Source organism: Hylobates moloch, unplaced genomic scaffold (assembly GCF_009828535.3).
Source record: "Hylobates moloch isolate HMO894 unplaced genomic scaffold, HMol_V3 SCAFFOLD_19, whole genome shotgun sequence".
NCBI lineage: Eukaryota > Metazoa > Chordata > Mammalia > Primates > Hylobatidae > Hylobates > Hylobates moloch.
In genome coordinates this window covers 35,202,578-35,226,425 of record NW_026652294.1, presented here as the reverse complement: position 1 = coordinate 35,226,425, position 23,848 = coordinate 35,202,578, and the positions used below count along the sequence as shown (strand labels likewise).

The following is a 23,848-nucleotide window of genomic DNA, read 5'->3' as shown; positions in this document are numbered from 1 at the left end:
CTGCCAGTGAAGGGGAGGCAGCCTCCATTTTCTAGTCTGTGAATCTGGAAAGCGATTTAGTGAAATGAATGATGGAGAAAAAGGAGACAGTGACAGAGAGGGAGGAAGCTAGTGGATGTTGAGGGTGAGACTGAGCGGGAAAGGGAGCTGGGTGGAGGCTCTGATGAGGTGATGCACAGAGGCCGTGGTGCTGTCTGTGGTAGTGCTGGTCCCACTTCTCTGTCTGAAGTAGGAACACTCCTTGCCCCCATCTACCTTAACAAGTAGGCAAGAGGTAACAGGTATGACATTTGCCAGATGACCCTGGACATACAAACCACTGGACAAGCAGCAAGCCCAGCCACCTTCAGTGTGCAGCCTTGCCCAAACTTTAATGTCATGCTAACCAGTTACCTTGTTAAAGCTGGGAAACCACCTTTTTTGCTCAAAATGCAGACTTCTGCCTTTGAAAACACACCACACTTGATTTTAAGTGCTTAAAGGAGAGAAAATGTAGTTGCTTTAAATTGTTGCTTTGTTCAGAGACATCTGGATTTGGTGTATCCATACGAGGAAAAGCTTTTCCAATTCCAGAATCAACCCACGCTAATTTGTTATTGCCTCTTACTGTGTTGGCCCAGCTGTAATCAACTCGGCAGGCTTTTGGTTGTAAATTCAAGTGGAAATTGAGTTGGTCTTATTTGTGCCTGTTGATATCTGAGGGCTGTGAGGAAGATGGCCAGTAGGTCAAAGGGAATAGTGGTGAAAAGCTGACCAGTACTGGGCAGGTGGCCGGCTGTCCCTCAGGCACCACAACGCCGAGCCACGGTAAGGGGCATGAGTCACATTTGCAGAATATAGCCAGAGTCCTTCCAGACCCTCCTGATTCGCGCCAGGGGGCATCCCAGGGCACACAAGTGTCAAGGGCCTACTCAGGTGCTTGGCAGAGCTCTCTGTGTGTTATCAACAGAAAAGGCTACGACTTAGAGTGGGAAGGAGCATGTGATGGCTAGCGGTGGGCAGCCTGTGTACTCCGCCAAGTTTGGGTGGTCCAGGTCCCCACGATTTCTGTGTGGAGGGTTGTCCGGCATCTGGTCACTAGGGGGGCCGGTGGTTCTCACACACACGCAGCGGGGCTCCTTAGCACCTGGCTTATAAAGCTTCCTGGGGACGCCAATCCAGTCTCTGCTCACACCTCCACTAAGGATAGACGGAAAGAGGACTTCTTAAATCTGAGAACTCATGAGTCTCTGGGAAGGGGAGAGCAGGAAGCAGTGAGCCAGGCCTTCTGAAAAGTAGAAGCCTCCCAGAGTGTTTCCCAAGGCAGCAGGCTACAGCGCTCAGCCCCTGAGCCTTCATGCTCTCTCCTAGCATCCTCCAGCTTCCCCTGCAGGGCCAACACCACCTTCCCCAGGCTGAGGGCACAGTCCATGGTTCCTTTCACTGTGTTCCCCAGCCCCTGCCCTGCCCCTTCTTAGGAGGCAGCACCACGTTCCTGCACTGGTGGTAACAGCTGTGAAAGGGCTTCCCCTGCTGGCCTGTGAGCTTCTCCGAAGCAGTGTCTGGGTGCGACTGTCCTCTTCCTTCCCCACTACAACCCAGCACAGGCCAGGGTCTTCACCTTCTTCTCTGGGCACTTGGGTGGGGGTGGGCAATTGGCCACTGGCCCTTGGCCACCTGGGTCGGCCTTCTCTGGGAAGCCCTTGGCATAGAGTGTCGCTGCAAGCTGTCCTGTGCCCCACAGGTCCAGTCCTTGATGGCACTAAGGCTTCAGACATGGAGGATTCAGCTCTGGCCCAACAACCTGAGCAACCTCCTATCTTGGGCAGAGGGACCTTGCCCATCTCAGGCTACTGGGTTCAGTCTCTGATGGACTCACAGGCTTTGCAAAAAAGAAACTGAGGTTCTTGGAACTGATAACTCAGACAGTTTCCGGTGCCTGTTGTCAGAGAAACTGCCACCCAGTGAGAAAACATCCTACTTCTAGCTTACCAAGAATAAGGCTGTCACCCAAATGCCTCCCTCTTCCACCCAGCCTCCATCCCATCACTGGTAATCTGTACCCCACACCTTGTCCCTGCCTTCGGCACTTGTTCCTCTCAGTCTAATGGGAGACACACACAGGTGAACAGAAAACAACAAACTGAGCTGAGGCACAGGGATAGGGTCCCTCAGTTCACTAGGGTGGTCCTGGAAGGGTTTTGCGGGGAAGGCAGAGCCTGAACTACTCAGTCATGAAAGCAAGAAGAGGTTCAGGAGACAGAGGGGAAGGCTGTGGGGAGGGAAAAGGAGGCAGGTCCCAAGGAAGCAAAGTCAAGCATCTGAACACACGCAGGCCTCCTGGAGTCTCTTCCTCCTGGAGTCTCAGAGACCAGTGCTCTCTGAGGCTACCTGCATTCAGGCCTGTCACAGGAAGGCCCACGCCTATCTTAGCTTCTCTCCATAAAGTGAGCAGGCCAGGTTCTCACAGTCCCCGCTTTCTTGAGATGACACTGGAGAAGCTGTCTCTTCAAAGCTAGCGGCCAGGAAAGAAGGAGCTTTCCTTCCTGCTACCTTTTCCCTTGCTCCCCTCATTTAAGGCTGAGAACTCCGAATTTGCAGTGGTTTTTTTTGCTACTGTTTTTTTGTTATGTTGCCCAGGCTGGACTCCAACTCCTGAGCTCAAGCGACCTGCCTGCCTCAGTCTCCCAAGTAGCCAGGACCACAGGTGTGGCCCACAAGCCACCATGCCCATCTCACCTGTTTTTAAGACAACAGTTGAAGCCATCAGTGCATGTATCCTCCCCACCTCCTCGTCCCTCTCCTATAGATAGGCATGATTTGTGCTGTCAAACAGGAAACCAAAGCCCGTGGGTGGCTGAACAGGGCAAAGCAAGCAAGAAATCCTGCTTGTGCCTTCTCATTCCCGGGCCGAGGTTGTGTCAGCAGGATCTTTGGAGAATTTGGAAAAAATAAAAAGATGCCCAGGCCTCAAGTCCAAGTCTCAACCCATTCAGTTGAGTGGAGTGAGGTCTGACCATCCGTAATTTTGGCAATTCCCCAGAAGATCTAATATGCAGCCAAAGTTGAGAATTATTATCAGTATTTTAAAAAAGCTCCCCAGGGTTAACAATCAATTCCTGAATTCACTGAATACCACAGGCAGGATGGCCTAGGAGTTGGATTTGGGACAGGCAGAAAGGAGAAGAAGGGGAGCCTGCTTACCTCTTCTGGGAGCACCAGAGCCGGCTGCCCCTGGCTGAGCTCCACTCCGCGTTGCACGGCGGGAATGTCTGCTTCTCTTGCAGTTCTAGTTTGTTGGCCTCCAAGCCTCTGGTGATCACAGCTTCTACCTGGGTCAGTGCCAGGGTAGGCAGCCCATCCTCTCCGTAGAACCGTCCTATCACCCTTCCTGTGATGACAGGAAGGCAGATGTGAGTGAGAGTGAGGGTGAGAGTGAATGGATATTTAGCTGCTGAGGCAGGTGTGGGAAGGCACAAGTTCCCAGGGTTTCTCACTTCAGTACTGCTGGTGCATGTTTAATAAGAACTTCTATTGCAGGCACTCCTGGTGCCTTGCATACCAACCTTGTAACATCCTACAAGACCCCACATGACTGCATCCCTGTTCTAGCTGTAGAGTCCTTTAGTACAGAAACTATCAAACCTTTCTCACTTCCAGACAATGCTTCCCTGAGGGCAGAACCATGTGTGATTCATTTCTTGATGCTTCCATGTGCCTGGAGCACACACTGGGTATTCAATTAATGTCTGATGAATGAATGGCTTATTGGCTAACATTTTTTATTTTATTTTATTTTATTATTATTATTTTTTTTAATGTATTTTTTTATTAATTTTTGCACACAAAAACAATAAACATTTTCTAATAATACATACAAACAAAAAGATGCGTATCAAACATATTAGGAAGGTTGCACATGGGAAGTCGGGGAATAGAAATGGGGGGTGGGAGTTAAAATAAATGAGAGAGGGACTTTATATGGATCAGTGATAATAACTCAATCCTCTATTTGACAAAGAAGAGGGAGAAGGAAGAGGAAGAAAAAGAAAGTGGGATAAAGGATCAGAAAGGGAGGAAAATAGAAAAAATTAGAGTATGACTCCAGGGTAGACCTGTTTTGTTGTCACTGAGTTGGTTGGTTAGTTTGTCTGTTGTATTTTTCATGTTTCGCCATGGCTAACATTTTTTAAATGTTTATTTTAATAGAGATGGGGTCTCACTCTGTTGACCAGGCTAGTCTTGAACTCCTGGGCTCAAGTAATCCTCCACCTCAGCCTCTCAAAGTGCTGGGATTACAGGCATGAGCCACCATGCCCAGGCAGGCTAACATTTTTGCAGCTCCATTTTCCCCAATATCAAATTATTTTGCTTTATACGGGTCATTTGTTGAACTCAAAATGTCTGGCACTATACTAGCATTACATATATATATCTTTTTTTTTTTTTTTAGACGGAGTTTCACTCGTGTTGCCCAGGCTGGAGTGCAATGGCATGATCTTGGCTCACCACAACCTCCGCCTCCCAGGTTCAAGCGATTCTCCTGCCTCAGCCTCCCGAGTAGATGGGATTACAGGTGCCCGCCACCACACCCAGCTAATTTTTTGTGTTTTTTAGTAGAGACGGGGTTTCTCCATGTTGGCCAGGCTGGTCTCGAACTCCCGACCTCAGGTGATCCACCCGCCTTGGCCTCCCAAAGTGCTGGGATTACAGGCATGAACCACTGCTCCTGGCCACCAGTATTTTTTTACTCCTCCCAACAAACCTATGAGAGAAATAATTGTTCCCTTATTTGTAGGAGAGAGACTGGGAGGTTAAATAACTTGGGGTGGTCTACAAAGCTAGCGAATTAATCTGGCTCCAAGCCCATGCTCTCCCCTCCATTGCTCTCTTCTGGCTCAGTCCCTCAGGGGACGTAAGTGAGTAAAAACTGGTTTTCCTTTAAAATACCTATCAGAATGTTGCCTTATAGATGAGTCTCGCTCTATTGCCCAGGCTGGAGGGCAGTGGCTATTCACAGGCATGATCACAGCTCATTATAGCCTTGAACTTCTGGGCTCAAGCAATCCTCCCACCTCAGCTTGTTAAGTAGATGGGGGTACAGGTATGAGTCACACTGCGCCCGGCTTTAAAATGCCTGTCAGAATTCGTAAAAGTCTAAGCTATGGCAGCAGCCAGCAAGTGGTCCACCAGCCTACAGGCCAGAAGGAAAAACAGGTCAGTTCTCTCAGTCCAGGGGTCCTAACGTAGCCCAGTCCTGAGGTGCAAATGGCCTTCAGAGGCAGCACCTGCCACAAGGCAAGAGAAGCAGAAAGGAAGCACTTGAGGGAGGTGCGACCGAGGAGGGAGCAACCCCTAAAAACTAGCTTTACCGGCCGGGCGCGGTGGCTCAAGCCTGTAATCCCAGCACTTTGGGAGGCCGAGGCAGGTGGATCACGAGGTCAGGAGATCGAGACCATCCCGGCTAACACGGTGAAACCCCGTCTCTACTAAAAAATACAAAAAAATTAGCCGGGCGTGTTGGTGGGCGCCTGTGGTCCCAGCTACTCAGGAGGCTGAGGCAGGAGAATGGCGTGAATCCAGGAGGTGGAGGTTGCGGTGAGCCGAGATCGCGCCACCGCACTCCAGCCTAGGGGACAGAGAAAGACTCCGTCTCAAAAAAAAAAAACAAAAAACAAAAAACTAGCTTTACCTTCGATTCTAGTGGCGCATATGTTCAGCGCATCTGAGATTCAGCTCGTCTCTCAAGTCCGACGCCCTCCCTGACTTTCCCAAATCCATGTTGCCTCTAGCCTGTGACCTGGATTAGGAACCTGACTCCTCCTCTACATCCACATCATACTCCCTTCCTTGCTGTCTGATCGGGTCCATCAGAAAACCTTGTCAGTCCTACCTCTGAACAGATCCTGATTCTGTTCACTCCTTTCCATTCCCACTGCCATCACCCTCCTCCAAACCACGGACTGTGACAGTGGCCTCCTAACTGCTCTCTGGTCAGCTCATGCCCTCCTAGAGTTCTCTGTCCATAAAACAACTAGGGGATCTTTTAAAAACATGAATCATACCATGGCACTCCGACGCCTGATTAAAACCCTTCAATGGCTTCTTAAAGCAGACAAAAATGCAAATTTCTTATCAAGACCTCTAAGGCCCTGTAACCATTTAACTGATTTGCTTCTTCAGCCTCTTACAAGCTATGTCCCCCCTTGTTCACTGGGGGCTCCAGCACACTGGCTTCCTTTCCACGTCTTAGCCATGCTTCCCCACTCCCCACCTTCACACTGCTCTTCCCTGACCTGGGACACTCTCCTCAGGTCTCGGTGTGACTGCCTCCCACTCACCTGCCCAGTCTCAGCTTAACAGTCATTTTCTCCAAGAAGCCACTCCTCAGCATCTGCTCTAAAGGAGCCAGAACTCCCAAACATGTATCACATCACAGTTTGATGCACAGTCCTATCTGGAGTTGTTCAATCTGTTTACTTGTCTATGATGGCTCTCTCTACTAGTGAGGCCCAGTACTCAGAACAGCTTAGCGCCGGGCGCAGTGGCTCACACCTGTAATCCCAGTACTTTGGGAGGCTGAGCCGGGCAGATCACTTAAGGTCAGGAGTTCGAGACCAGCCTGGCCAACATGGTGAAACCCTGTCTCTACTAAAAATACAAAACTTTGCCAGGCATGGTGGTGCATGCCTGTAATCCCAGCTACCCGGGAAGCTGAGGCAGGAGAATTGCTTGAACCCAGAAGTTGGAGGTTGCAGTGAGCCGCGATTGTGCCACTGCACTCCAGCCTGGGTGACAAAGCAAGACTCCATCTCAAAAAATATATAAATAAATAAAACAGCTTAGCATAGAGCATTCATTTTAAATACTTATTAGATGAATAAAGAAAGGAATCAGGGCCCGAGTCACAGGCCTGCAGTCTATGAGTTGGCCTGGCACAGAACTTCCCACTACGGGGGTTGGGGTGTCTGTGTTATATGGTGACAAGCCTGTCTTCAGTGAGTTTCTGACATGAGACCCAAAGAGAGGACAGTAGTAGCAGAGGCAACAGAGGAGGAGTTCTAGAATCTGTGTCATGAGAATGGTGATCACCAGTGGCTGCATCTCCAAGCCAATCCTGTATCCACAGCATAACCAAGGGCATCTTGTTTTCCCTTGAGGCCTGGCCATGTTGGCTGCCAAGATGGCTTCCTGGCTGTCCTCACTTCAGTATGTACCCTTACAATAAACCTTCATCCACTGATGTATCCTGAGGGTTTCTGGTAACCTGAAAGAGCCTAACATGGCCCCTATCCTACAGAATGAGCTAAAGGGGCAGGAACTGGACTCAATTCATCCCTGGTCCCCCTGAGGATGGAACCTGTAACTTATGAGTAGTAGGTATTCAATAAGATCCTGACATCAACTCAAATCCTTCTGAGGCACTTCTCACCACATGCCCCACCCCATCCTCAACACATTATACATCATTCAAACAAGACCAGTTCACTTGTCACACCAAACGCATTCGGAACACTTCTAGTGTGCTCTCAAATCTTAGTATGAAGTATTTGGCCTGGCATTCTTTGCCCATTTACAGGACTCTGTTCTTTTTTTTTTTTGAGACAGGGTCTCACTCCGTCACCCAGGCTGGAATGCAGTGACGTGATCTCGGCTTATTGCAACCTCTGCCTTCCAGGCTCAAGTGATTCTCATGCTTCAGCTTCCCGAGTAGCTGGGATTACAGGTGTGTCCCACCACACCCAGCTAATTTTTTGTATTTATAGTAGAGACATGGTTTTGCCATGTTGGTCAGGCTGGTCTTGAACTCCTGACCTCAACTGATCCAACCCCCTTGGCCTCCCAAAGTGCTGGGATTATAGGCATGAGCCACCGGTCTGGACTCCATTCTTCTTCTTTTCTTTTCTTTTTTTCTTTGAGACGGAGTCTCACTCAGCCACCCAGACTGGAGTGCAGTGGTGCAATCTTGGCTTACTGCAACCTCCGTCTTCAAGGTTTAAGCAATTCTCCCGTCTCAGCCTCCTGAGTAGCCGGGATTACAGGCACCCGCCATCATGCCCAGCTAATTTTTGTATTTTAGTAGAGACAGGGTTTCACCATGTTGACCAGGCTGGTTTTGAACTCCTGACCTCAGGTGATCTGCCCACCTCGGCCTCCCAAAGTGTCTGGATTACAGGTGTGAGCCACCACTCCTGGCTCTTATTCTTTTCTGTTGGGTTTTTGTTTTTTTATTTTTGAGATGGAGTCTTGCTCTGTCGCTCAGGCTGGAGTGCAGTGGCATGATCTTGGCTCACTGCAAGCTCTGCCTCCTGGGTTCACGCCATTCTCCTGCCTCAGCCTCCCGAGTAGCTGGGACCACAGGCGCCCGCCACCATGCCCGGCTAATTTTTTGTATTTTTAGTAGAGACAGGGTTTCACTGTGTTAGCCAGGATGGTCTCGATCTCCTGACCTCGTGAACCACCTGCCTCGGCCTCCCAAAGTGCTGGGATTACAGGCGTGAGCCACCGCGCCCAGCCAGGTTTTCTTTTCTTTATTAACCCAGTAATGTTTCAACCTTGGTTTGGCAACTTCATTGGGAAAGGGAAGAACCCAGCCCTCTGAAGCGCAGGTGAGTAGAGGTCAGTACCTTCAATGGTAGACAGGGTTGTGGTCTCAAGACTGATCTTGGGCAGATGAGAGAAAATGAAGAAAGGCGTGCTGCAGAGGCCCACAATGGATGGACACAAACTTTAGATATTATGAAAAAGCCTTGACTGATTGGATGTGGAGGGAGCTGAGGTGTTAATAAAAATGCCAAGGTTCTCAGAAAAGGTAACTCAAATAGTGATGACAGAAGCAGAAATTCAGAGGCATTAAGGAAAGAATTCTTCCAAGTTAGACCTGTTTCGATGGGGAAGTGACAATGGTGTTCCTCAGGAAGTCAGTCATGTCCAAGTAGGACTTCAGTGAGAGGTGGTGGCTACAGATAGATAGGAGAAAGGGCTACAACCATCCCAGTTGTCAGTACTTGTGAAGCAATCTAGTGTTTAGTGTCTTTCGTTGAGGCTGGAGTGCAGTGGCGCGATCTCAGCTCACTGCAACCTCCACCTCCTGGACTAAAGCGATTCTCCTGCCTCGGCCTCCTGAGTAGCTAGGACTACAGGTGCGTGCCACCACACCCAAGTAATTTTTGTATTTTTTAGTAGAGACAGGGTTTCACCATGTTGGCCAGGCTGGTCTTGAACTCCTGACCTCAAGTGATCCACCCGCCTCGGCCTCCCAAAGTGCTGGGATTACAGTCGTGAGCCACTGCCGGGCCTAGTGTCTTTAACACTGCTTTAGGACACAGTTTGGTGTCGTCTCATTTGAGAAGCAAGTCCCTTATGTAGCATCAGTAAGTAGCAAGTGCAGTACCCTACACAGTGGTTTGATTAGCATAACTATCACCTGGGAGACAGCTCACTCACGAAGTTTGTCTCCTCCAAGAGGACCAAATAAAAGGGAATTTGTCGAAACATAAATTCAGGCTTCAAGCCTTTCTGGCTGTGTGCTGAAGCCAGATGCATAGAGCACAGTGAGACAGGGAAGCTGCCCTTCTGGAGCTGGTTGTCAAGGATGGTGCAAGCAACCACTGGCTGTGGCAAAACTGAGGCCAAAGCAAGCAGCTTAGTAATCCTCTCCCAAGACTAACAGTGGGGGAAGCAGGTGCCCATCCATCTCCTTCTGGGCGGCTCATCCCTATTCTAACAACCAGAATTTAAAGTAAAACAAATCCATGGCTGTTTTTCAGATTTTAACCTTGAACCCAATCCCTAAAAAATCTCAGTCCCCTAAAAACACTGCAGACAATCAAATGATATGTATGACCTGTGGACTACTTACCAACGCATACATAATTCTTCTCATAGAATGAAAGCCAATTTTGAAGTGTCAGCATCTCAGCAGCTGACAAATCAGATATATCATCCACAAGGCCTGCTTCAGAATAGTCCCCAGTCACAAATGCTCTGGATGCATCTCGGCCTGAAAGAGAGAAGTTTCCATCAGATCCAGTTGTAAATGACTGATACTATCCCCACTCAAGAATCTATTTTCTTTCTTTTTCTTTTTTTTTTTTTTTTTGAGACGGAGTCTCCCTCTGTTGTCCAGGCCAGAGTGCAGTGGCATGATTTCAGCTCACTGCAACCTCTGCCTTCCAGTTTCAAGCGAGTCTCCTGCCTCAGCCTCCAGAGTAGCTGGGATTACAGGCGCCCGCCACCATGCCCGGCTAATTTTTGTATTTTTTTAGTAGAGATGGGGTTTCACCATGGTGGCCAGGCTTGTCCTGACCTCAGGTGATCCACCCACCTTGGCCTCCCAAAGTGCTGGGATTACAGGTGTGAGCCACCGCGCCCAGCAAGAATCTGCTTTCTGAGAAACGTCTCTTGACAAGCCCTATTCCTTATCCCCAGGGAAATGGGGTCCCCACCACCTCCTCTGTGAAAGATGCTCCTAGACCTTGGACGCACATCTCTTTGGCATTGGTCATATTCTTTCATTTACCTTCGGCAACACTTAACATAGCTGACCACTTCCCTTGGCCTGATTTGCCTCCTACTTCTCCAGCTCCTCACTGTCTACTAGCCTTAGGGGTCAATTACCGTCCACACCCTCACACTTGACAATCTTATCCACACCTGTGGTTTCAAAGCCCACCTACAGGCAAAGATAGCCACATCTGTATCTTTAGCTCAGCTGTCTCCCAAGGCTCACTCACACCCGTGTATCCAACACCACTTAGATGTCTTACAGACATCACAAGATCAAAATGTTCACACTGGCTGGGTGTGGTGGCTTATGATCATAATCCCAGCTCCTCAAGAAGCCGAATAAGGAGGACTGCTTGAGCCCAGGGGTTTGAGCTATGACCATGCCACTTTACTCCAGCCTGGGTGACAGTGTGAGACCCCATCTCTCTTTAAAAAAAAAAAAAAAAGTCCACATTGAAATAATGATTATCAGCACCCTCGCAGCCAGGAAGCCTGTATCTACTCCAGTACTGCCTGTCTCAGTAAATGCCAACCAGTTGCTCAATCCAGGAATGCAGTTCTTTTTTTTTTGTGCGTGTGAGATGGAATTTTGCTCTTGTCGCCCAGGCTGGAATGCAAAGGCACAATCTTGGCTCACTGCATCCTCTGCCTCATGGGTTCAAGCAATTCGCCTACCTCAGCCTCCCGAGTAGCTGGGGGGACTACAGGCGCACACCAACATGCCTGGCTAATTTTTGTAGTTTTAGTAGAGATGGGGTTTCACCATGTTGACCAGGCTGGTGTGGAACTCCTGACCTCAGGTGATCCACCCACCTTGGCCTCCCAAAGTGCTGGGATTACAGGTGTGAGCCACCACATCCAGCCTGGGGAAAGCAGTTACCTTTTTTTTTTTTTGAGACTGAGTCTCGCTCTGTCGCCCAGGCTGGAGTGCAATGGCGCAATCTCAGCTCAATGCAACCTCCGCCTCCCAGGTTCAAGCCATTCTCCTGCCTCAGCCTCCCGAGTAGCTGGGACTACAGGTGCCCACCACCACGTCCAGCTAATTTTTGTATTTTTAGCAGAGACGGGGTTTTGCCACGTTGGCCAGGCTGGTCTCGAACTCCTCCTGACCTAAGGTAACGTTCCTGCCTTGCCCTCCCAAAGTGCTGGCATTAGAGGCGTGAGCCACCATGCCCGGCCTGCAGTTCCTAACACTTCCTTCATTCCCTCACATCCAGTCTCCAAGTCCTGTTATTTTCTGCCTAAGTAGTGTTCTTGTGTCAGTCTGCCTGTCTCCACCCACATATAAGCAAGCCCAGGCTGCCATCCTTTCTCACCTGAACTCCTACAGTAAACCCCAAGGGAGACCTCCCCGCATTCATTCTTGCCCCACCAACCTGCTCTTCATACCACACTCAACTGATATTTTAAACACAAACTGATCACGTCATTCTCCTGCCAAAGAATCCTCAGAGGCTTCCCTCTGTTCTAAGAGAATGTCCAAATTCCTTAACACGTCATTCATTGTCTTGCACCAGCTGCCACCAATGCTGCCTTGCCACATTTTTGTTTGTTTGTTTTTGAGACAGAGTTTCGCTCTTGTTGCCCAGGCTGGAGTGCAATGGCACAATCTCGGCTCACCGCAACCTCTGCCTCCTGGGTTTAAGCGATTCTCCTGCCTCACTCTCCTGAGTAGCTGGGATTACAGGCATGTGCCACCATGCCCGGCTAATTTTGTATTTTTAGTAGAGTTGGGGTTTCTCCATGTTGGTCAGGCTGGTTTCGAACTCCCGAACTCAGGTGATCCGCCCACCTTGGCCTCCCAAAGTGCTGGGATTACAGGCGTAAGCCACCATGCCTGGCCATTCTTTATTGTTCACTTTGCTCCCTTCCTCTCTCCTCCCCTTTGAATCGGTTACAGCCTCTGGTAACACCAGTACTTTTCCTTTTAACACTTTTCACCAAAATAATACGTTAATTGTGTAATATCTATTTAATATCTATTTAATGTCTGTCTTTTCTACTAGTAAGTTTAATCAGGTAAGAAAACACACCAAACTCATTTACTGTGGATTCCCCAGTGTCTGGTACAGTGCCTGATCTTTAGTAAATTCCCAGTAAATATCAAATGAATTAAATACATAGATTTTTTTCTTTTTTGAGATACAGTCTCGCTCTATCGCCCAGGCTGGAGTGCAGTGGTGCAATCTTGGCTCACTGCAACCTCTGCCTCCTCGGTTCAAGCGATTCTCCTGCCTCCACCTCCCAAGTAGCTGAGACTACGGGCACGCACCACTGTGCCCAGCTCACACAAACATTTGTACATGAATGTTCATAGTAGCATTATTTATAACAGGCAAAAAAAGTAGAAAGAAACCAAAAATCCATCAACTGATAGATAAAATGTGGTATATCCATATTATTAGAATTATAATATCTATAGAATATTCTTCAGCCATAAAGGAATAATGCACTGGTACATGCTGATACACCATGGATGAACCCTTAAAACATGATGCTAGGTCAAAGAAGCCAGACACAAAAGGCCACATGTATGACTCCATGAAATGCCCACAATAGGCCAATCGACAGGAAAAGAAAGTAGATAGTGGTTGGCAAAGGAAGGAATGAGGAGTGACTGCTAATAGATAAGTTTCTTTCTGGGGTGATAAGAATGTTCTAGAATTAGTGGTGACATTTTTACAAATTTCTGGCTATATTAAAAAAAAAAAAAAAAACACTGGGCCAGGCGTGGTGGCTCAGGCCTGTAATCCCAGCACTTTGGGAGGCTGAGGCTGGCAGATCACCAGATCAGGAGATCGAGACCATCCTGGCTAACACAGTGAAACCCCGTCTCTACTAAAAATACAAAAAATTAGCCGGGTGTGGTGGCGGCCGCCTGTAGTCCCAGCTACTTGGGAGGCTGAGGCGGGAGAATGGTGTGAACCCAGGAGGCGGAGCTTGCAGTGAGCCAAGATCACGTCACTGCACTCTAGCCTGGGCGACAGAGTAAGACTCCATCTCAAAAAAACAAAAACAAAAACAAACCAAAAAAAACACTGAATTTTGGCTCATACTTATAATCCCAGCACTGTGGGAGACCGAGGCAGGTGGATCACCTGAGGCCAGGATTTCCTGTCCAGCCTGGACAACATGGCAAAACCCCATCTCTATTAAAAATAAAAAAAATCAGCCAGACATGGTGGCACACGCCTGTAAACCCAGCTCCTCGGGAGACTGGGGCACAAGAATATTGAACCCGGGAGGCAGAGGTTGCAGTGAGCCAAGATTGCGCCACCGCACTCCAGCCTGGGCTAAAGAACCAGTTTATCTCGAAAAATAAAAATAAATAAAAAGGCTGGGCGCGGTGGCTCATACCTGTAATCCCAACACTTTGGGCGGCTGAGGCGGGTGGATCACTTGAGCTCAGGAGTTCAAGACCGGCCTGGCCAACATGGCAAAAACCCATCTCTACAAAAAATACAAAAATTAGCTGGGCATGATGGTCCACACCTATGGTCCCAGCTACGTGGGAGGCTGAAGTGGAAGGATTGCTTGAGCTTGGGAGGCGGAGGTTGCAGTGAGCCGAGATCATGCTACTGCACGCCAGCCTGGGTGACAGAGGCAGACCCTGTCTCTAAACAACAAAAAACCCACTGAATTGTATACTTTAAAAGGACTTTACATCACGTGAATTACATCTCAATGAAAAATAAAATACTGAATAAACGAATAAGTGGACATAACTGCTTCCCAACTAGACTGTGTGGGCGGTGGGGAGCATGTTGCAGACATCTTGGATTCCACAGCCCCTGACGCAAGGTAGGTAGTGGTAAGGATGGTGAATGAATACCAGGAACACAGGAACTCAGTGGAAAACAGCAGAGCACATTGAAAAATAAAAAGCACTCCAGAAATCGAAGGTTTTATGCCCATACTTGTACAAACATCCAACGACAGCTCCCATAGCACGCGGCAGGGCAGCGCAGCGAAAACTGCCTTCAACTAGCAGCGACAAAACACCTTGATTCCAGTCCCAGCTCTGCTTCTAACTCACTGTGTAGCCCTGAGTAAGTCCCCCTTCCCTTGCTGGACTATCTCAGGGGCTTTGCGAGACCAACTGAACTTCATTCCTTTTCTGTCAACCTTTGTATTTCTTTAGTACTCCCTAGACAGGGGGAAGTGGCTTGTATTTTAAGTACTAGAGGCAGCTTCCGAATTCCCCTAAGATAATGACAAGTGGAAAATGCTTATTTAATATCAGCCTAGTAGCCGATCTTAGGCTTGCCCTGCACTTGCTTTTTCTTTTTAAATTTTGGAGGTCAGTCCCGCTGGCTGGCAAGGCAACATCTGTAAAAAAGCACTAGGCTGGCCGGGTGCGGTGGCTCACGCCTGTAATCCCAGTACTCTGTGAGGCCGAGGTAGGCGGATCACAAGGTCAGGTGATCGAGACCATCCTGGCTAACACGGTGAAACCCCGTCTCTACTAAAAATTCAAAAAATTAGTCGGGCGTGGTGGCGGGCGCCTGTAGTCCCAGCTACTTGGGAGGCTGAGGCAGGAGAATGGCATGAACCCCGGAGGCGGAGCTTGCAGTGAGCCGAGATCGGGGCCACTGCACTCCAGCCCGGGCGACAGAGCGAGACTCCATCTTTTTTAAAAAAAAAAAAAAAAAAAAGCACTAGGCTGGTGGTCCGAGTCCATGTTCTGTCAGTATTCAGGTGTGAGGGTTTTAGGCAAATCACATCCTTTAACCCCCTCAGGTGTGACACAGGGACACCAGCATAAACTTAATTTGACAAACGTTCCTTGAGGCCTAACATACGCACAACTTTGTTCTACGTATCAAGGACTGTAAAGGTGACTGGACCCCTTTCCTGTGCCCTAACCTTCTAAGGAAGGCAAACAGGTGCGTCTGTACTAGAAGCAGGAATGACTCAGACCAAATGTACTATATGACAGGCCATAAAGGAATAAAGTATTGATGCATGCTCATAAACCATGGATGAACCCTTAAAACACTACGCTAAGGGGTAGGGGGAAGAAAGATTATTTCGGACCCGGGCATAATGAAGAGATGGTTGGAATTAGTAAGGAAACTGTGAGGGTAGGGGCGGGGCGGGATCTCATTTATCTGTGCCCTAAGAGCCCCCACAAAAGTCTGGCACACAGTCCGTATCCTTGGGCTTCCGACGGTGGGTAATGGGTAACGAGAGAGAAGACACGTTTCTCCAATATAAGTCACGCAGGGCGGTGGTGAATGACAGAGCTGGCCCACAGTCCCGCCAGAGCCAGAGAGCCTAGAAGGATGGTGCATGCAGCTCGTGCCGCCCGCCGCGCGGGTTTGATGGATGTGGGGTGGGGTCGGGGGGGGAAATAGATGAACGAACGAACGACGCGCAGGCGGCTACTGGCTCGCGCCAGCGGAGGGAAAGGGGTAAGCAGCCTCGCTGATACCTGCGAAGCCGCTATAGTGGGACCCAGGCTCGTAGTGCCTCCGGCCGGAGGACACATCGTAGACGCGGCCGAGCAACGCCAAGTAGAGGCCCGGGTCCCCTGGGCCGCCGCGGTAGCGAGACAGCTCCTCCGGTATGAAAAGGCGAAAGCCAGCGCGGGGACCCCACCAGCCCATAAGCCGTGCTGCTATCACCGCTGTTACGGCTATAGCCAGGCCCAACAAAAGCCCACGGCCTCCGAGCCTCAGCATCTATATAGCCGCACCGGGTCCGCACTTCCGAAGTTGCCGCCTCTATCTACAGCTAAGATGGCGGAGACGCCGAGCGTGACGTCATCGGCGCGCGCGCTCTCGCTCTCTCCCTCTCGCGCTACTGCGCTCGCTCCCTCTCTTAGTTTCTCCCGTTCTATCTGTATTCCTGGCACTGGCGAAAAGCTCGCCGTCTGCGACTTTTTCCTTGTACTTTTTTTTTCTGAGACAGAGTTTTAGCTCTTGTTGCCCAGGCTGGAGTGCAGTGGCGGAATCTCAGCTCACTGAAATCTCCGCCTCCCGCATTCAAGCGATTCTCCTGCCTCAGCCTCCCAAGTAGCTGGGATTACAGGCACACGCCCCCACGCCCGGCTAATATTTTGTATTTAGTAGAGACAGGGTTCCACCACGTTGGTCAGGCTGGTCTCGAACTCCTGACCTCAGGTGATCCACCCGTCTCGGTCTCCCAAAGTGCTGGGATTACAGGCGTGAGCCACCGCACCTGGCCCTTCTCGTACTTCCTGGCTTGCAGGTTGTCAGCCCTAACAAAGATGGCGGCAACGGAGGCTGCGGAATGACGTAGATGTTGAGACAGACTCGTCCTCTGGGAAATCAAGGTTGCACACTTTGAGGGGGCGCTCCCCGCCTAGCTGTCGTGAGTTGGTAGAGGCCGCCTATCTCCGTGACGGCGCCTTTGCGACAGCGGTCGTCGCTTGACGGCCAGGAAGCCGGAAGCCGCAGAGGCCGCCGTCGTCTCCTCCCCGTCCCCGCCCGCCGGCTGTGGTCGGAGGTTGACAGGTCGAGGCGGGGAGGCGGCGGCGGCTGCAGAGCCAGGCGCCCAAGACGGAGACCCCATGGGGAACGCTCCGAGTCACAGCAGTGAAGACGAAGCGGCAGCTGCCGGGGGCGAGGGCTGGGGCCCACACCAGGACTGGGCCGCGGTCTCGGGCACGACCCCCGGCCCGGGCCTCGCGGCTCCAGCGCTACCACCCGCCGCGGCGCTGCTGGAGCCGGCCAGGCTGCGAGAGGCTGCTGCTGCGTTGCTGCCCACACCCCCCTGCGAGTCGCTGGTGTCGAGGCATCGCGGCGCGTTGTTTCGCTGGCTGGAAGAGCGGCTGGGCCGCGGCGAAGAGTCCGTCACTCTGGAGCAGTTCCGGGAGCTGCTGGAGGCTCGCGGCGCCGGCTGCTCTAGCGAGCAGTTCGAGGAGGTCAGGACCGGCAGGCGACTGCGGGGGTGGGGCAGGGCGGTCGCCCCCAGGGGACTGAAGGAAGAGGTGGGCATTTGCTTTGGAGAGGCCAGGCGGGGACCTCTATGAGGTGTTTCCAGCTTTTTACCAAGCGTTTGCTTCGTCTCTCTTTAACCTGTGTTAGAGGTCTGGAATGCCTGCATTAGGCCGTCCTTGCTCTGAAGAGCTGGACAAGCCCACATGTGTCTGTATGTTGTAATGCAGACCTTTGTGCAGTTGATTGACGCTACTCTCTGGAGATCTTTTATCAGGTTCTCGAACAGTTTGGAGAGAAAAGAGATGTAAGGATAGGAGGAGTGGCGCTGAAAACCATTTTTTATATTGTCCTGTCCAGGTTTTTACACAGCACCTTCCGAATTCAGTGTGGGCACCGAATAATTGTGGAAAGACAGTAGTAACACGCTGGAAAGGCTCACGTTCTAAAACCTATCCTCCTCATGCAAAAACCAGCTTTTCCAAAATACATACTGGTTTGTAGATCCTTAAAGAACCATATATTAGACTCATTTAAACCTTCATAGGATCTGAAACTGATAGGCAAATACCAGGTTTCCTGTGAATACTTGTAATTATACAGTTCTTCATATAATCACCAAGATCATGTCTGCTAAATCATTAAGAGAGCAAATTGATTTGGCAACAAAATATTTTCCTTGCAAGGCATCTTGGGAGTTTATTTACTGGGCGCTTCACTTCGAGTTAAGAAGACTGATTCAGGGTTACCCAGTCAATCATTAGTAAAACAGGCTATCACCTAGATCTCTTGTTTGTTTTTTTTTCTTTCTTTCAACTTTTATTTTAAATTCAGGCGTACATGTGCAGGATTTGGATTTGCAGATTTATTACATAGGTAAACGTGTGCCGTGGTGGTTTTCTCCACACATCATCCCATCACCCAGGTATTAAGCCCAGCATCCATTAGGTATTCTTCCTGATGCTCTCTCTGCCTCCACCCCCACCCTATTTTTTGTTTTTAATGTGTCACTACCTCCTTCCTGGGATCCTCTTTCTTTTAACTCCACGGTATAACCAAAAAGGTACTTATTTTGTGAAAATGAGTCAGCCAGAAACTTCAGTGGCCGTGAAGGGTGAGTACATAAAGCAGTAAACCAGCGGGTACTTGTAATGCCTTTAAAAGGTTCTGTTCATCTTAAAATCAGAGGCTTTTAAAATATTTTAAGAATGTCTTCCTGTACATGGCCAGAATTCAGATAATGTAGTTTGTGTGTTTCTTATGAAAAAAGTACCTTTAAGGCATCCCAGCCCTTAAAAATGATAGTCATGGCCAGGCGCGTGGCTCACGCCTGTAATGCCGGCACTTTGGGAGGCTGAGGCAGGAGGATCATCTGAGGTCAGGAATTCGAGACCCGCCTGGCCAACGTGGTGAAACCCCATCTCTACTAAAAATACAAAAACTAGCTGGGCATGGTGGCGGGTGCCTGTAATCCCAGCTACTTGGGAGGCTGAGGTGGGACAACTGCTTGAACCCAGGAGGCAGAGTTGCAGTGAGCTGAGATCACGCCACTGCACTCCAGCCTGGGCCACAGAGCGAGACTCTTGTCTCAAAAAAAAAAAAAAATTTCGTATTAGTTAATGAAAGATCTTTTTTTTTTTTTTTTTTTCCAAGAATACACATAGTTCCTTCCCTCTAGTATCTATGTGTATTGTGAGAATATGAAGTGGTAGTGGGAAGAACCATGCAGAACTGTTGAAGGAGCTGGCACTTTGCAGATTTGAGCAAAGGCAAATGGAGAGAAACACTGTTTACATTCTGAGAGTATCTGACAGAAATAGAACTTTATAGAGTTCATAGGAGTCCCTTAATAGAAGGTCAAGAAATACTCGAGGTGTGGTCTAGAAATCACTCAGTGGTTGTGACGTTATTGTTCACTGAGCAAATGTTTATTGGGCGTATATTGAGTGCCACTCACTTGGATGACAGTGGACAAAGCAGATACTTGCCCTTAAAGAGTATGTAGTTGTGGTGGAAGAGACAGATATTAACCCAGTAATTATAAGATATGGTGAGTGTTAATGGAGGGAAGGTATAAGGAATAAATAGCAAGTGTATTTAACCTCACTTAGGGCTCAAGCAAGACTTACCTGAGAACGTAACATTTCAGCCCACAGGTGAATGGTGAAAGCAGATAGTGTTACAGGAGGTAGTAACAGCGTTTCAGGCAGAGGAAATTGTATCCACAAAAGTCCAAAGTCCAGAGAATCTGGAAGAAGTCTGGTATAGTGTATTAGGGATACACAGAACTTTTTCAAGGGACAGAAAACCTAATGCATCAGTGGTTTAAACATAAAAAGAAGCTACTTTCTTAGGAAAATGTCCAGGTAGGCAGTCCAGGGTTGATGTGGCAGTTTTATCATCATCAGGGACCTGGCTTCATCCATCTTGTGCTGTCATCCTCCACGGACATCTTCCACTTAGTAATTCTATTGACTCCTGCCATCATTTTCCACATTCCAACAAGCAAGAAAGGGAAAAGGGAAGGAGAAGGAAGGAGCCATGCCCACTCTCTTATGGGCATAGCTTACATCCCATAGGCCAAAATTCAGACAAGATTCTTTTTCCATGGCCATATATTCAGCTAAAAATCAGGACTTAATTATTGAGGAAGGGGAGAGAAAATAATTGAGTTACATTTGGCAGTCTTTGATTGACATAGCCAGGTCATTGAGTTCTGTGAGTGAGGCTTAGCCAAAGTTTAAAAACCTGATTGTGATAATCTCACAGTGGCCACCCTCTCTCATGATAATCTCATGATGGCTGCTCTGTCTGTAAGGACTAGTAAGTTAGGACTAGCCAAAGGAGATAAGAATTAGCCATGCATTTGATTCTGTGCTTTAAGAATGTCTATCCTTAGACTTGAATAAGTATATACTTTTGTGTATACTTACACAGTTAATTCTGCATTGTTAATCTACATCTAAGCTTTTGAGAATATACTGCTATATTTTACTGCAAGATGAAGGGCTTGTGAAGTAATGTCTTTATAGTGGCAACTAAAATGACAAGTTGTTTCCGTCATTCGTTTTTATAAGAGCTAACATTGGTAAAACAGATTGCCACGGGTGTGCATGGTTTATTCTAATGCTGAGAGTTTCCAAGTGTTAACATGTTTCTTCTTTGGCTTCCCAACCTACGCTGCCGTTCGTGTCCACGCAGCTGTCTTGCTTTCACATTCCTGTGACCTCAGTTACTTGAGGAGGTGTTATAAAGAAGTTCTTGGAGTTGGACCATGGACCAAAGTCTGAAACATTATCATTTTATAGTACAACACACCTTCTCTCATGGTAGGTGTGGTCCAGGGAGAAGGTACTCTTTAGTTTGCTCACAAGGAGCAATATTTAATTGACTGCCATGTAGAGGGGAAATAGAATTAAAATTAAGTTCTTATTTCACATCAGAGGTTATAGATTAGATATTTATGCTCTTAGAGCATGATTCTAGAAAATCTTCTAGGGCAGAAAAACGTGCTGAGCACAGGATGATAGCAGATGGCCCTAAAGTGAAATTTCATATGAATAGGTTGTATATTATTAATTTGCCACATAGTTTTGGTGCCTACTTTGTGAAATTCGTGGGGTGGTAAGCTCTAAGGGAAGGGCCTTTTTGATTCATCTCTGTTCATCATCTTAGCACAGGCCTGGGTGGTTGCCAGTGCCCAGGTGCTTTGGGAGACTGTAGAAGTCGTAGTCCCCACACACCCAAACCTCATATTTTATATTCAGCCTGTAACCTTTTAATATTTCTTGACATTGAAGGAAACAGTTAAATATGGTTTTTGTGAAAACTTTAAAAGGTTCTTAGTCACTTGGGTTTACAGGAAGTTTGTAGAAAAGCCCTATGTCCATCTTCATATTATTATGTGAAAAGTATTAATCACCTAATTTAGAATGGCTTTGAACCCAGGAACTGTGCCCGTAGGAATCTGCAGATGTGGTTATCTGCCCTTTTAAGACTATCGACTCTAAGAGCTGTGTGTGTGCACCATAAAGCAACAGCAGGCTGCCAGCTTTTCTTGCCCTCAGCCGGGAGCCCTCCGCTCTCCACTACCCAAGGGACCAAATATGTATTTGCCTGAATCGGTTGAAGCCCACACATCAGCCTAACTCTCTCACCTAATTTACCTTTCCCCCACCTGCACCAGCCCTGTGCTAGCTAGTGGGATGCCTGCTTTGTTCCTAACTCCCTTACCTAATTTATCTTCCCCCCGCACGAGCCCTGTGCTGGCTAGTGGGACGCCTGCATTGTCCTGTATGGACCTTGCTATCAGTTCTGGAAGATTCCCCACCTTGGCACTGTCACCTGGTCAGCACCACATCTTCTATGGCATGATTCAGATAGTGTCTCCATGATGGTGTTTTCAGCCCTACACCTGAGGCTCCTGTTATCTGTTCTGTACAGATCCTTTGGCACTTAGAGCATACCGTCTGGCCTTGTTGTGCAGCTAGGCTGTGAGGCTGCCAGCCACCTGCCTGCACTACCATTGTACACAGGTGGTCTTTGGTAAGGGATGGCTGGCTGTGGATGGTGATGAGGCAGTACAGGAAAGATCCTTGGTGAGTGGAGATGATGATGATTATTATTTTGAGACAGTCTCTGTTGCCCAGGCTGGAGTGCAGTGGCACAATCTCGGCTCACTGCAAGCTCCGCCTCCCGGGTTCACACCATTCTCCTGCCTCAGCCTCCTGAGTAGCTGGGACTACAGGCGCCCACCACCATGCCCGGCTAATTTTTTGTATTTTTTAGTAAGAGATGGGGTTTCACTGTGTTAGCCAGGATGGTCTCGATCTCCTGACCTTGTGATCCGCCCGCCTTGGCCTCCCAAAGTGCTGGGATTACAGACGTGAGCCATCATGCCTGGCCGAGTGGAGATTATTTTTGCTTACTTTGGCTTTGTGTGCTTTGCTGTGGGGGAGTTAATGGTATTGGTTTCTTTGGAGAAATTCATGACCTAGGAGAGCTATGGAGGAAAGGCCACAGCTCTTTTGTCTCTCCCTGATTTCCAAAATACCACCTCACCATGGTACTGCCTTGCTTTAGAAACTTCAGTGGCTCCCCATTGCCTTCAGAATCACATCTGACTAGTGGAGCAGCCTTTACACTCTCATACCTTCTACCCTTGTCTCCCAGTGCTTTTTAAGCAGCCACTTTATTGTCCCGTTTCCCACGTATGTGGGAATTTTGTCCTTTGCTCTCCTTCTCCTCCTGTCTGCTCCCTGCTCCATCCCTAAGCCCACTCCAATTTCAGGGACCACAGAGAAGCACTTACCAGCAGCATGGAGTTTGAGAAAGGCTTCACCAAAACAAGGCTTGAGAGGCCGGAAGAATTTGCCTGGCAAAGGAAGAAAGAGATTTTCTGTTTGAAAGGCACAGCATATGCAAATATACTGAAGTGAGAGGGCATGGCCCATTTTGGGAATGATACCTCAGCACCTAGTCTAGAGTCTGAACCGGCTGGGACCTTGGTACTCATTGCCTGCAAGCTGTCCCCTGTGTTCCCCCGAAAAGGGACCCCTTTCATAACAACCTGGATGGGTGTGTAATTAGCCTGTAACAGCATCAGTGGGTGTGCCATGTTATGAGTCCGCTCATTCTGCTGTTCTTTAAACTGAGCTTGGGAATTGGGCCTCGAGCCAACCTGCTTGTGAGCAAGTTCTGGTTCCACCATTCTCAAGCCAGATGACTTTGGTCAACTTACTTGACCAGAGTGTCTCAGTTGCCTCACGCATAAAACCAGCTCACCTGCTCAGTGCTCAATAAGTGTTGTAATCGGTAGTGTTACTGTTTTCTGTGGTTGTAGTTCAGTTCCAAGATGTTTATTCTAGCCTCTATAATGTCTTTTTTTTTTTTTTGAGACGGAGTCTCACTCTGTCGCCCAGGCTGAAGTGCAGTGGCACAATACCGGCTCACTGCAACCTCCGCCTCTCCGTTTCAAGCGATTCTCCTGCCTCAGTCTCCCAATTAGCTGGGATTACAGGCACCTGCCCCCATGTCTGGCTAATTTCTGTATTTTTAGTAGAGACGGGGGTTTCACCATGTTAGCTGAGTGTGGTGACGTGCGCCTGTAGTCCCAGCTACTCGGGAGGCTGAGGCAGGAGAATCCCTTGAACCCGGGAGGCAGAGGTTGCAGTGAGCCGAGATCGCAACACTGCACTCCAGCCTGGCAACAGAGCGAGACATCGTCTCAAAAAAAAAAAAAAAAAGAGAAAAATATCAGAGTACATTGTAACTGATGAGAAAAAGTATTACATTGTTTCTTGGATCTTTGATACCAATTATGTGTATACTAAGTCATGACGCAAAGTATATTTTACTGGATCAGCCAATAAAAGTTGAGAAGCACTTGTTCTGAAGTTTATTGACAAACTAGAGGGATCCCAAAGGGGACAATCAGGATGGGAATGAGACTGAGACCA

General features: G+C 48.6%; 2 protein-coding genes across 7 annotated transcripts in view; one reads left to right on the top strand and one right to left on the bottom strand.

Moving 5' to 3' along the window:
• Positions 1-341: 341 nt before the first annotated feature.
• On the bottom strand, positions 342-16,805 carry LOC116458577 (neuferricin). Of its 2 annotated transcripts, none has more exons than XM_032138344.2 (4): positions 16,672-16,805; positions 9,842-9,982; positions 3,184-3,370; positions 342-1,179 (listed from the first exon to the last, which is right to left on the bottom strand). In XM_032138344.2, the coding sequence occupies exons 2-4, from the start codon at positions 9,894-9,896 to the stop codon at positions 963-965; spliced, it is 459 nt and encodes a 152-aa protein (XP_031994235.1). In that variant the 5' UTR covers positions 9,897-9,982; positions 16,672-16,805; the 3' UTR covers positions 342-962. The 2 variants fall into 2 exon arrangements, with proteins under 2 accessions (XP_031994235.1, XP_031994232.1); XM_032138341.2 differs by having other exon boundaries at positions 15,923-16,726.
• A 77-nt stretch (positions 16,806-16,882) lies between these two features.
• The window catches only part of ZZEF1 (zinc finger ZZ-type and EF-hand domain containing 1), a 136,898-nt gene continuing 129,932 nt past the window's right edge, over positions 16,883-23,848 (top strand). For all 5 annotated transcript variants that reach the window (XR_009211131.1, XM_032138334.2, XM_032138333.2 and 2 more), the window contains exon 1: positions 16,883-17,377. Coding sequence is in view for 4 of the 5 variants with exons in the window: in XM_032138334.2 (XP_031994225.1) it covers positions 17,024-17,377 (354 nt within the window). In the remaining variant the exon portion in view is untranslated. The remainder of the gene's footprint in view (positions 17,378-23,848) is intronic.